Source organism: Abrus precatorius, unplaced genomic scaffold (assembly GCF_003935025.1).
Source record: "Abrus precatorius isolate BTA unplaced genomic scaffold, Abrus_2018 Scaffold3, whole genome shotgun sequence".
Classification (NCBI taxonomy): Eukaryota; Viridiplantae; Streptophyta; class Magnoliopsida; order Fabales; family Fabaceae; genus Abrus; species Abrus precatorius.
Window position 1 is genome coordinate 2,721,370 of NW_020874373.1, and position 12,512 is coordinate 2,733,881.

At 30.5% G+C, this 12,512-nt stretch overlaps 2 protein-coding genes across 3 annotated transcripts; one reads left to right on the forward strand and one right to left on the reverse strand.

The window, feature by feature from the left end:
* The first annotated feature begins 577 nt into the window (after positions 1-577).
* LOC113861433 (zinc finger A20 and AN1 domain-containing stress-associated protein 4-like) lies at positions 578-1,781 on the forward strand. Its single transcript, XM_027494239.1, has 2 exons — positions 578-685; positions 988-1,781. The coding sequence occupies exon 2, from the start codon at positions 1,008-1,010 to the stop codon at positions 1,488-1,490; it is 483 nt and encodes a 160-aa protein (XP_027350040.1). The 5' UTR covers positions 578-685; positions 988-1,007; the 3' UTR covers positions 1,491-1,781.
* A 1,296-nt stretch (positions 1,782-3,077) lies between these two features.
* LOC113861430 (purple acid phosphatase 22-like) lies at positions 3,078-6,915 on the reverse strand. Of its 2 annotated transcripts, XM_027494234.1 has the most exons (5): positions 6,449-6,915; positions 6,077-6,368; positions 4,413-4,981; positions 4,220-4,308; positions 3,078-3,783 (listed from the first exon to the last, which is right to left on the reverse strand). In XM_027494234.1, exons 1-5 carry the CDS (start codon positions 6,719-6,721, stop codon positions 3,561-3,563), a joined length of 1,446 nt encoding a protein of 481 aa, XP_027350035.1. In that variant the 5' UTR covers positions 6,722-6,915; the 3' UTR covers positions 3,078-3,560. The 2 variants fall into 2 exon arrangements, with proteins under 2 accessions (XP_027350035.1, XP_027350036.1); XM_027494235.1 differs by having other exon boundaries at positions 3,296-4,308; positions 4,409-4,981; positions 6,449-6,874.
* Positions 6,916-12,512: the final 5,597 nt, after the last annotated feature.

Consider the following 12,512-nt stretch of genomic DNA (forward strand, 5'->3'; position numbering starts at 1 on the left):
TGTTCCTTCTTGAGAAACGACTGTCTTCAACCTTCGCTCTGGTGTCCTTCTGACGATTGCTGATGTAGGAGGGTACCTGCAAAAGGCACTCCGATGTTGAAGTTAGGATTCGGCTCAGAGCAATAAATGATATTCAATAATAAAGAGTCAACCCTTTACCTGCTCTTTCTACCTTTCTTTTATAGACACTGTAATGGGCTAATGGGCCTACGTCAACTCTAACTTTTAACTCTTTTCATGGTTTAGATAAAATTCTAATTATCATTTATCTTTGAAACTTAGAAGTACTGATTTAGACTAGGTATTCAGTTTCCTTTCTTCTATATGTAGGGTCCATCAATTTCCCTATCCCGTACAATTAGCATTTAACACGTTCAGCTTAGACCCTTAATCATCTGTGCCGTCACAGCCAGCCTGTCTGTTTTTCTATCCTCATATTATATTAACCCAAATCATTAATTAATAAATAAACAACCATACCTAATTTTCTCCTCCTAATTAAAATATCTTCTTAAAGATGACCAATTGAAAATGATTAATAACAATTTGTCTCGTTTCGCCGTTACTTCCTCTTTTTCTCCCTTATATCATTTCCCAGTTCTCACTCTGTTAATTATTCTCCGTTAAGATTTCTTCTCATCTCGTTCTTATCCCAAACTCATAACCACTCCTTCTTATAAATCACGTACTAATTTCGCCCTTTTCCATCCCAGACACCCTTTCATTTTTCCTCGTCTTTGAAACAAAGAATCAGAATTTCTTGCACCTTTTTCATATTTTCGCTGTACAAACTAAATTCCCCTATTTTCGGCTCTTCTTTGTTGAGTTTGCAATCTCATAAATTTTTATTTATACCTAATTTTTTTTGTCACTTCCAATTCCAAAAAATTAACACAAGATTCATCTATACAATTATTCCTCGATTTTTCTCGGAATCCAAGCACGTGAAATATTCATCTTCTTGCCGTTATCTTCGTTGTTCTATAGCTTTTCTCTCAGATCCAGACATGGCGGAAGAGCACCGATGCCAAGCGCCCGAAGGACACAGGCTCTGCGCCAACAACTGCGGCTTCTTCGGCAGCCCAGCCACCATGGATCTCTGTTCCAAATGCTACAGAGATATCCGTTTGAAGGAACAAGAGCAAGCCAAAACCAAATCCACCATCGAAGCCGCTCTATCCTCTTCCGTCGCGGCCTCTGCGGTCGCGCAATCCGCTGTTGAATCTCTCCCTCAACCTCCGGCGTTGGCATCGCCGGCGGCCTCGCCCGATCCATCGGACTCTGCTCCAGCGGTTCAGACGAACCGGTGCGGCACGTGTCGGAAGCGCGTGGGGTTGACCGGGTTCAAGTGCAGGTGTGGAACGACGTTTTGTGGGACCCATAGGTATCCGGAGAAACACGCGTGTGGCTTCGATTTCAAGGCGGTGGGAAGAGAAGAGATCGCACGAGCGAATCCCGTGATCAAAGCGGAAAAGCTAGAAAAGATTTAAATTAATCAGAGCCGTTGGATTGGATGAGTTGATCAGGAGCGTCCGTTGTGGACACTTGATACGCGTCGAGCGATCATGCATAAAAAATCTATCTATTATTATGGGACCACACTGGAAAAGGTTGAATAAGTCATGCTTACGTGGCTTTGCTTTGTATTCATAAAAGAAAAAGAAAAAAGGAATTTTCCTTTGGTGGATGATGGAACAGAAATTGTGGGTGCACCCTCGTTCAGATATTGAAGGGTGGTTGAAACGCGTTTCTGGTGCTTTCACTTTTTGTAAAATGGGAAATTATCGATTTTTGTTTGAAAAATAGTAGGTCAGAATGGACCCCTCCAATATAATTTTAAAAATTTTTAGTCCAATGCTTCACTCGCTGTGTTATTAAATAATTTACTCAATTTTACATCACAAAAGTACTCAACTTGTCATATTATATTGTAGCAAAAAATTGCGTCGGTATAAATGTGAGGATTAACCAAAATAAATCATTTATGTGATGTATAGTTAGTGTGCCGATGGCTTAAATAAAATTAAAACTATTATATTTGGATCTACTTCTTTACAATACGCGGGATTGAGGGTTGTTTAATAATTTTTACACTTGCTAAATTCGATTTACAAAATACATTTTTTTATAATTAATCTATTTATTTTAACAGATTTAAATAAATCAAGGTAATGATGAAATTATATATTATGTTGCGAGGCATGCTTTAATAATAGGTGATTGGATAGATAAGTGGCTTCCTTTTTTGTTCGCAAGATCGCGAGTTGCTTACATGTTGCATTCTTCCCTTTTTTGGGTCTTGAAGTTTCTTCCAGTTGGTTTTTTATCAATCACAGAGAATTCATTAAAATGGGCCTACTTTTTACTTTTGGGTCATAAGCCCAATACTGTCTTAAGTCTTTTTTACACTTCAACTACAGTCACTGATGTTTATTGGACCAAAATATAGTCATGCAATTTGGAGTACTAAACAACGGCCCAAAGTAGAAATTTTTTTCCTGTGCACCTAAGAAAAATTAGTACAATGACCATAAAATTAGTGCACCAATCCACCGTGAGAAAGATCTCTTTCTTTCTTGACCCTTAACCATGAGAAAGCCCTAAATATCATAACATGCTAGCCCTGTTGGGGGCCTTTATCCTCCTTTTTTGTGAGCATTTTTTCTTCTTTATTGACATCTTTTATGTACACTAGGTGAATCATTTTTTTCCCTTTTCATTTGATCATAACCTCGTCTTTTCATTGTTTTTTTTTTTTTCATCACATTTCTTCTTTACAACCTACTAAAGTTGTTAGATAAGTATGGCCACTGCAGTTTAGTCCTTATCATTATTTTCACAAGAAAACTCATTCAAATAATTCATTAGAACTTTCTATGCTTGCGCAACAATTTTTGTCATTGTCATATATGCACAACTTCTACTATCACTAAATTTTCTATTCTGACCAAATTTCTTCTTCGTGGCAATGCAAACTTACTCAACCCAATATTTTAATTTTGTAGTTGTTGAATTCACAAGTCACCCAATGGAGGCGCAGAAACATAAATCAACGTCGAACATAACCAAACAAATTAAGAGCCAATATATAGTGGAGTTTCATTTCCTTCTCGAGACAATGATAAGTACATGATTATAATATCAACAGTTAGCACCAAAAAGTAAATTAAAACAAGAGATTCAAGTGTTCTGTTTATTATTATTCTGAATTATAATCTAACTAACAAATTAATGGAAGCATGCTTATTCACATCGCAAGTTGGTGAAGGATCCAATTTTTGACAGCAGCGATTCAGATCAGCAACCTGACACTTGTTTTATTTTCCACCAAGTATGATGAACAGAACATGCAATAGTGTTTCATCAATAACAGAATCAAGCTGTTCGGCGAGAAGCCACGCTATCCACATTACTCGAGCAATTCTTACTTGGATGCAGATCAATTAATACAAGATCAACCAATATACAACTAATAAAAATATTCATTGTCATCCTAGCTAATATAAGATACTTAATAAGTAGTGATCTTTTCTTTATTTGTAGGATTAATTACGGCTTAATTACAACTCTTCGTGAGGAGTAACAACTTGTTGGTTTGGTGTATTGGAGCATCCTTTCGAGCTGCTTAAACTCTCTATCACAATGCTATCAGCTACCACTGCATCACTGTCATTGTTGCGGTACCATGACCAACGTGCATGTGTTTCATTTACCATTCGCAACCTTCCATGACCAAAGCTTGGCTCGCGAAACAATGAGAGTGGATTTGGAGGGTTCTTAAACCTATTCTCAACAGTGCAACAATTCAACAGCCAATAATATTAACATATCAACGCCGCAAGAAACATAATAGAAAAAAAAATTAAAACTGCCAGTTACGATAATAGAAGTGATTTTAGTGTTATTCTTTTATTTTGATCAGCGAAATGCACTTTTGATAATACAATAAGTTTTTTTTTTTTTTTTAAATAAAAGTATATAAATTAAAATTATTAGTTGAGAATGAGAAAAGGTCAAAATATTTAGTAAACACCTTAAGAGATGTTCACACTTAGAGATAAAAAAAATAAAAACGAAAGTGATAAACATAAGAATGTAATAATATGATAAAAAGAGAATGAAAAAAACAAGGAAGCATGTTAAATCAGCAATAACACTTTTTGAGTGATTATAAATTAGAATTAAGATGTTAAATAGTGTGTAACAATGTAACACTCACTTTAACGCAAGTCCCTCGCGGTTTCCTCCGTCCCCAATTGTCACATACATCGGACCGCACGAATCAGCCTTGTTGTCGTAAATTCGAGTCTGCAATAAATTTAAGGGTAAATAAACAAATTTCAACCTGATAATTTAAAAGTGAGACTATGACTAATCAAATTAATTAAAAATCTTAAAGAGCACGAACATACGAAGCGTTCATATGCATGAACATGGCCAGCAAAAACCAAGTCAACGCGGGCATTATAAAGTAACTCCTCCATGGCTTGTCTCATGGATTCACCTTCACCTTGGTGTGCCTCATTAGTATTATACCAAGGTGCATGCAACAGCGCAATCACCCAAGGATTCTTCACCCTATCAATGTTGGCTAAGTCAGATTGAAGCCACGTGTATTGCTCTGATTGGGCATCAAAATCAGTGTAGGAACCAAGCATGATGACGTGGGTGCCAGCAACCTCGAAGGAGTAATAGAGGTTTGAAGTGGAACCACTTTCTTGGAAGGGCATGGGCCAGCGAGTGTTGTAGGCTTCGAACCCTTTCGGGTAGATAATAGGGAAAATCTCAATCTCGTGGTTTCCTTCGGTAACCATCCATGGCCTTTTGCTAGCATATGGTTCCACCAAACGACCGAAGGAATCCCACAAAGGTTGTTGGGAATCGGCATAGGAAAGATCTCCAGGTAACAAGAACACGTCGTAGTCGCTGCTGTCAACATGTTTCAAGGTTGATGCTGTCCATTCAGTTTGTCCCAAGTCCCCTGCATATATACAATAGTGTATAACATGCATGCATTACAAATATTTAATCTATATATTGACCGATTCCGATATAGGTTTTTATTTTATTTGTGAAATCTCTAGCTGGAATTAGTGGAGGCAAAGCTCGGCTTTAAATTACATCAATATTTTTTGTTTTCCTAATTTTCTGTGTTATTAAGAAATTTCTGTGTGAGAGAGAATATAGCGAATAATATGATAGCAAAAGATAGAATGAGGAAGATGAAAAATAAATATTAAAAAAAAGGGATATAAAAGTATAAGAGGTAAAAAAAAAAAAAAAAAACTCTTCTCCACCACATTCATAGAATTTAAAAAGTAGAAAACAGAAGAATAAAAAAAACTATAGCTGAAGCAAAAGAGAAATTATAAAAAGAGAAATGTCCTTTGAGACAACTTGGTTAATAAAAACTCTCATAGTCTAACGTTCTATTTTTTTTAATAGTTTTTAACGTATATTTAAGAATACATAACAAATTACATAATGTTATTAAATATAATACATTAATAATATTAAATATTATAATTTTTTAGAAAAATTTACTATTTATTAAGCTTTTAATGATGTGCTACTGCAAAAATGGTTTTTTAAATACTAATAAAGAAGAATTCAGGAAATTGAAGATTGATTCATCCCAGTTATCTAAAGGGTTTTTAATGTATTAAAAAATTGAGTTAAAATGTCGTTAAATCTTTTAAGAAAACATCATCAAGTATCCATAAAATACCGTTTAATAAAAAAATATATAATTTTCATTAAAAAATTACTAACTGATCCTCTCATACTTTTCATTAACATATTTTTTGTCATTAAATTTATATTGCGATAACATAACTGAAAAAGAAATTATGGTGCAATGATTGATCGCAGATATTTTTAGGTAAGTTTGAGAAGTGCCTAACAAGTGGTGTACGTTTAAAGCACCCTTTAATCCTAAAGGCCTTATCCTGTCCCACGGCATGTTTGCGTTGGCTTGAAGAACTCATCAACACCCTCTGTAGCTGATCTGATCTAAGTAATATAACTAATTTAACTCATCAACACCAAAAAGAAACAAATCAAAACAACAACTTACCAACGATGACAAATTCAATGGGCAAATTGGAAGGAGGTGTCTTCAAGGAATACTCGGGTCCCGACCCACTACACCTGTAGAAGTAAGTGGTATTGGGCGGCAAAGGCCCAATCACAACGCTGTGGATCTTCCCTGAGCTATAGAAAAAATATTGGTACATGCCATTTTCCCCCATTGCTCTTTCACTGTATTCTCCTTCCTTTGTTCCATACTCCACCACTGATTCTCCCTTCTTATCTTCGGTTATCCATGACACCCTCATCTTGTCTTTGCCCACCAACGAAATGTGCACCTATATCATACACATTAATTAAGACATATAGATAAATTTATAATAAGGTATAATGAAATGAGCTAACTTTATATATGAACCTGTTGGGGGTCCGAATCGGAGCGTTGTTGTGGTGTGATGATGAGTTGACCAGCGGGTTGGCGAATGAAATTGTTGTCCTGAGATAGCAACGGTTGTGGGAACAAGAGGATGCAAAGTGTGTGTAGGAGGATTGGGATTTGAATAAGAGACTTGCTACCTTTTCCCATCGTGTTCTTGTTTTGGCTTCCACTTGTTGATTGCTCCAATTTGTGGTTGCTGAAGGAGTTGTATAATGGGGTTGCGGAACAGAGATAGGATGAGATTGAATACATTTAAAATAGCAACTTTTTCAGTTGAATTTGCGGAAGGGCTACAAGGTGTTCCAATGGCTTTGGTTAAGATCTGTGGAAATTTAATTTAATTTAATTAATATCTTACAGCAACCATTCCCCTTCTTGCTTGCTTAGTTCTTTCTCTCTCGGCCTTGTCAAATTCAGGCCTCATTATACAATTTGGAATCGTGTTTGCTCATACAAATTGATCCATCACATTCTTAAATTATTTAAACATCTAAAATTTGATAATATATATATATATATATATATATATATAGCAAAAAAAATTAATTCACACTTTAAATATAAAAGAAAAAATATCTTGGTTTAATTAATGAGACACTAAAGATCAAATTCTAAATCACATGGTTAAAAAGATGCTTACGTATCAGCGTCATGAACTAATCATTCAAAGAGAGAGATCTTGAAGAAGACGAGAGAGTAAGAAATTAATGAGATTATAGATTTTTAATAATACAAAGTTTCCCTTTTTTCCCTCTAACATATGTATGATAGCTTCTCATGCTGAAAGATAAAAGTTCGAAGCAAAAGGAGGAAAATAATAATTAAAAAGAAAACAGTAGTATGTTGGTAGCCAATCCATTCAGCGATTATGCAGAGGAACAGCATTCGACGGTCCTAGGCTTTTGGGCAGCAACAGAAACTGGGAAAGCGACTTTATTTTACCTCATTCATCTGCTAAATATGTTGTTTATTGGCAATCGTAGTGTGAATTAATAAAAAATTAATTAGTAAAAACTCACGAGTTATAATTTATTAATTTAAATAAAAAAATTTAAATTAATTATAAAAATTAAATAAATAATTTAAATTAAATATAAAAACTTTTAAACTTACACCCATATAAAAAATTCTCCTCCTGCAAACAATGATGACTTCACGATTTTCAAAGTTAGCTTGCACTTGCCGACACGAAATTTCCAGAATATATTGAGAATATGCTGCCATGAAAAATTAAAGAAAAGGTTGCAATTGATTTGAAACGAACCGTACCAATTTGAATAAAAAAAATACAACGAGGCTTATTAGGGGGAGTCAAAATCTACAAGGCTTCGTTTGGATTCAAGAATTTTTTAAAATTAAAGAAGTAATTTAATAAAAAATATATAAATTTTTCTTGTTTGCAGGAAATGCTGTTAATGGAAGGAAAGAAGAAAAAATTGATAGATTTCATTAAAATTTCTTTAACCCGCCACTGCCGTGAAAGTGTGATATAGTAGGTGAGGAAGGGACAGGGGCAGGAGCCACGGTCTTCTTTATATTATTTATTTATCTAAATTATTAAATGGAGATTTTTTTTTATCATCAGATAATGATTTTATTTATTTATTTATTTTATTCTTTATTTCATTTTTTAGTATATTTAACATAGTTATATTAATTGAAATTCAAACTCAAAAATACAAGTTAAGCTGAATCAATTTTTTAAAAATGAATATAAGTGTTTGAGATAAGGAAAAATTTTTAAGTTAAAAAACCATGTTGAAGGAAGCTACATTTCGATAAAATTTTAAGGGTCAGGAAGGAACTTAAAAATATAAGTCTAAACTTAAGAAGTATTGGAAAGTTGGCCAAGACTTTTTTGTTTTATAACAAAAAGGACACATTTCGAACTATTTTAGAGATTTTTGTCACTTCATTGATTTTCCTTTAAAACTGCTCGAAAAATAGAATTGACAAGAAAATATTCTAAGTCCACAAAACTGATAGCTTTTTCGAGGAGTTTCCAAGTTCCTGACTCCTAAAATTGACTTGAAAGGTTAAGTTTAAAAGCAATTACCAACATTGGACAAAGGTTCAACTATGCAAGAGAAAAGATCGTGGGTGATAACGGTTATCGACAGCACGATCACAAGCAATCGTGGATAATGGACATAACAGTTGAAGGCAGTAATTAAGAAGTGCCCACAAAAGGAGGAAAACCGTGGTGATCTTCTTGCCTATAAATACCCCTAAAGTGTCATTTTACGAGGGACGACTTTTTGCACCCAAACACCACACCTAAAACTCTCTGCACGCTGAAACTCTGCACCGCGACATACACTAGCTACAAGGAGACTCACGGTGGCCGCTATCCGCTGTTGTGAGGAGTTGTACGTTTATATTCACGCACATTTACATTCTTGCACATTTATCTTTCTGCATTTTAATTCTATTTCTGCAATTTGTTTCCTATTTCGCACTTTTCTGTAAAGATCCTTTACGTTTGATTCAATTCTGCACGTTTACTATCCCCTATTATTGCTTAATACTCTTTTTACACCGTTAATTTGAGCATCACGTTAACAACACACAAGAGGACCTAATTCAGTTCCCAGATTGTTCTTGAATTATTTGTTTACAAAACTGTCATTTTTCACCGTAAACAATAAGCAAACTTAGTTTTTTCTATAAAACGAAAAAAGAAGATGAAAAAATACATTAATCTTTTTTAGATTATCAAATTTCTGTTGATTTACTTTTTCTGAATTATAAGAATATTTGTCTACGAAATTCAATCACAAATGAAGCCATGATATAGACAAACTACTAATTAAGAAGCAAAATCAAGTTAACGACAATTTCATGCATAAGTATGACAATGCCACACATTCATATCGGATTATTTGCCTCTCCGTCGTTTTCTCTAGAAATCTCAGCGAATTTAACAATGGCTGGTAGAAAAAAATAAATATATTTAATCTCTTTCGTGTTAGGGTGGTGGAAAACCATGAAAAACTCACTTTAATTTGTTTATTTTTTCTACACTCAAATTACTTATATATATATATATATTTTAATGCATAAACCATGTATTGAGAAACAATAAGTTTAAATGAAATTCTTCATGTTAAAATTATATTTTTAAAATAATATCTGAATTTGTAAAGTAATTATAAAAAACGTGAAAGTAATACACATGTATATAATACTATAAATAAATAAACAATATAATAAAAATTGAAAATATTATTAATGCTTTAACAACTCGTTAATTTTTAAATTTGTATAAAAATAAAATATTAGAAAATAAAACACTTAAATATTTTATATTATTCTTGTTATATATTATTTTATACTAAATATTGTAAAATAATCAAATAAATATAAAATATAAAAACTATTTATGAAACTAGATCTAAAAAATATTATACTTTTCCTGAAAAAGGAACTGAATTTACATATCTAGAAAATTAATTAAATATAAACAAACAAAGATAGTTTAGTAACTATTTATTAAAGCTTTCCAAAACCTCAAAATATAAGAAAATGAGTTTAATTTCAATAATTTTTTTCTGCAATGATTTTTATATTATTTAAATTAAAAATATGAAAAATTATAAATTAATTAAATGTCTATATCTTAAATATAAACTGCATTTTTGAAACTAGATTAAAAAAATATTGAATATGAAGTATTTTTCTAAAAAAGTTTGTTGTATTGTTTAAAATTGACTTTTATATATAGCAAAATTGACTTTTCATTTAAAGAATTATTATTCTTTATAAATAATTATATTTCATACCTGTTTGGTATACGAGTTTATAAAGTAAATACTATTTTATTTATATTATTAAATATTTAAAATATATTGATATTAATCTTAAGAGTTTAATTTTGATGCTTTATCATGTGAAAAAAATTACTCCATCAACCGATTAAAATACTTCATAGATTACTTTTTAAAGAAATTATTACGAAATTTAATAATTCATGATTAGATAATATTATAAAGTACTTTTCACATTAACATTTCATTTTTATTAAATTATAATAATAAATATTTTTAAAATTATATTTAATAAATAAGTTATTATAAATTAATTTAAAAAAGAAAAATTATCAATTTAGTATTTGAAAAGTGATTTGGTGTTTATTTGAGTATTAAAAAAACTATGATATCAGACAACGGAGCAAGTCCTTTCAACAATATTAAATAAGTAATTTTTTAGGTTAGAATTTGAAGTATAAATAATTTGTATGTTTTTAAAATTTTAAACACTTAAAACCACACATATTTAAGATTGAGTTGATATTCAGTACAATTATGCGATATCTACTCGTTCATTCACTGGGCTTTTGCAATTTGCATGTCCCCATAATTCCAATTGTAAACTTTATATTTATCGTCACATTAGAAACGTAAGTCAGTGGAAGCAGCTCTGCCAATCCACATCGCTGTCACTAAACTTCTTTCTCTCAGAATGCTTTCTTGTAAGTTTTCGTGCGAATTATTAATTATAATCAAATGAGAAAGCTTGTTTGTCAATTTGCTCTCTGATTTTAATCATGGTTTAATTATTTAATAGGGAACTATGAAAATCAATTTATTATTAATTTAATTTATGTGCCTTATTAGTGTAAATTTTTTTATAATATCAATCTAATTTTTATATTAATTATTGTAAAATTTTAAAACTCTTATTAATATAATAATTAACGATTACACAACAGTGTAAATTTATTTAAATTATTTTCATCTACTTAATTAAAATTTATATTTGTTATTACTAAATTACATTTTATGGATATTTTTAACAATGTTCTTTCTTTAAAAGAAAAATATTAACAACAATTCATTAATTTCAAGAATCTAAAAATGATAACATGTTATTAGAAAATCAAGTATTTATACCTTAAATGTATAATAAATAATTTTTTCTAAAAATATAATTATTTTTATAAATTTAAAATAAATAAATATCTATTTTATTTCTTTAAATTATAAATATTAATTTTTTATTTTTCTTTATAAATTTTTTACTTTAGTTTCTTACCTATAAAACAACATTAGTTTTATGGTGCATTTAAAAGAGTTCATGACAATATTTCATTACTTTTAAAAAATCTTTATAACTTGTATGATCAAGTTTTTTATATAATTTATTAAAATATTTTTAAACTTATACTAATGAGTAAAATAAATATTTTCTCAATTCAAAGTTGATTCTAAGAAAAAATATTAATAAAATGATTTTTTAAATTATAAAGTTTGTTCAATTGAATGAGAAAAGACTTCAGTCATAGTGTCAAATTTAAACTCTACACGAAATTCAATTTTCCACATTAGGCAAAGCATTATATTTACTTTGCTATAAAAAAATATATTATATTTATTTTCTCTTTTTTTAAGAGAAGAAGACCGACAATAATATATAAAATATAATATTAACAATGATCTAAATAATCTACGGTTCAAGACCGTGGTCTTAATATATTTTTAATAATTAGTATAAAAATATAATAATTTTTATTTTATAAGTTAAAAATAAATTTTATATATTTTTAATTTTTTAGAAGTTTTTTGGTTTTATTTTAAAATAACAAATTAGTTTTAATTTATTATAAATATATATATTAAAAATTATACAAAAGTTTAGCCAAATGGGTAACCTTGGATGCATTGGCGGAGTTTACAGACACGTCCACATCCACTTCCACGTCCAAGACACCTTACATTTATTGGTTCACTGTACAAACTGTGAAGTATGAACGCAACGAAAACGGTTCCCGTGTACTCCCTTTTTAATAATTAATTAATTATTAAAATATTTAATATTTATTACACATTTAAGTTTCTTCACCAATTTTGTTAATCTAATTAACTTGACTAATCCAGCTCAATTCAAATATGAAAATTAACGGGTGGATAAATGGATTAATTTAAATAAAAATATTTGAACTTAATAAAATATGAGTTGAATCGTAAATTTGTAATGTTAAAATATAATTAAACTTTACTTTATTTTAATTTTTCATTGTTTTATCTGAATTGAAGTATTAAAG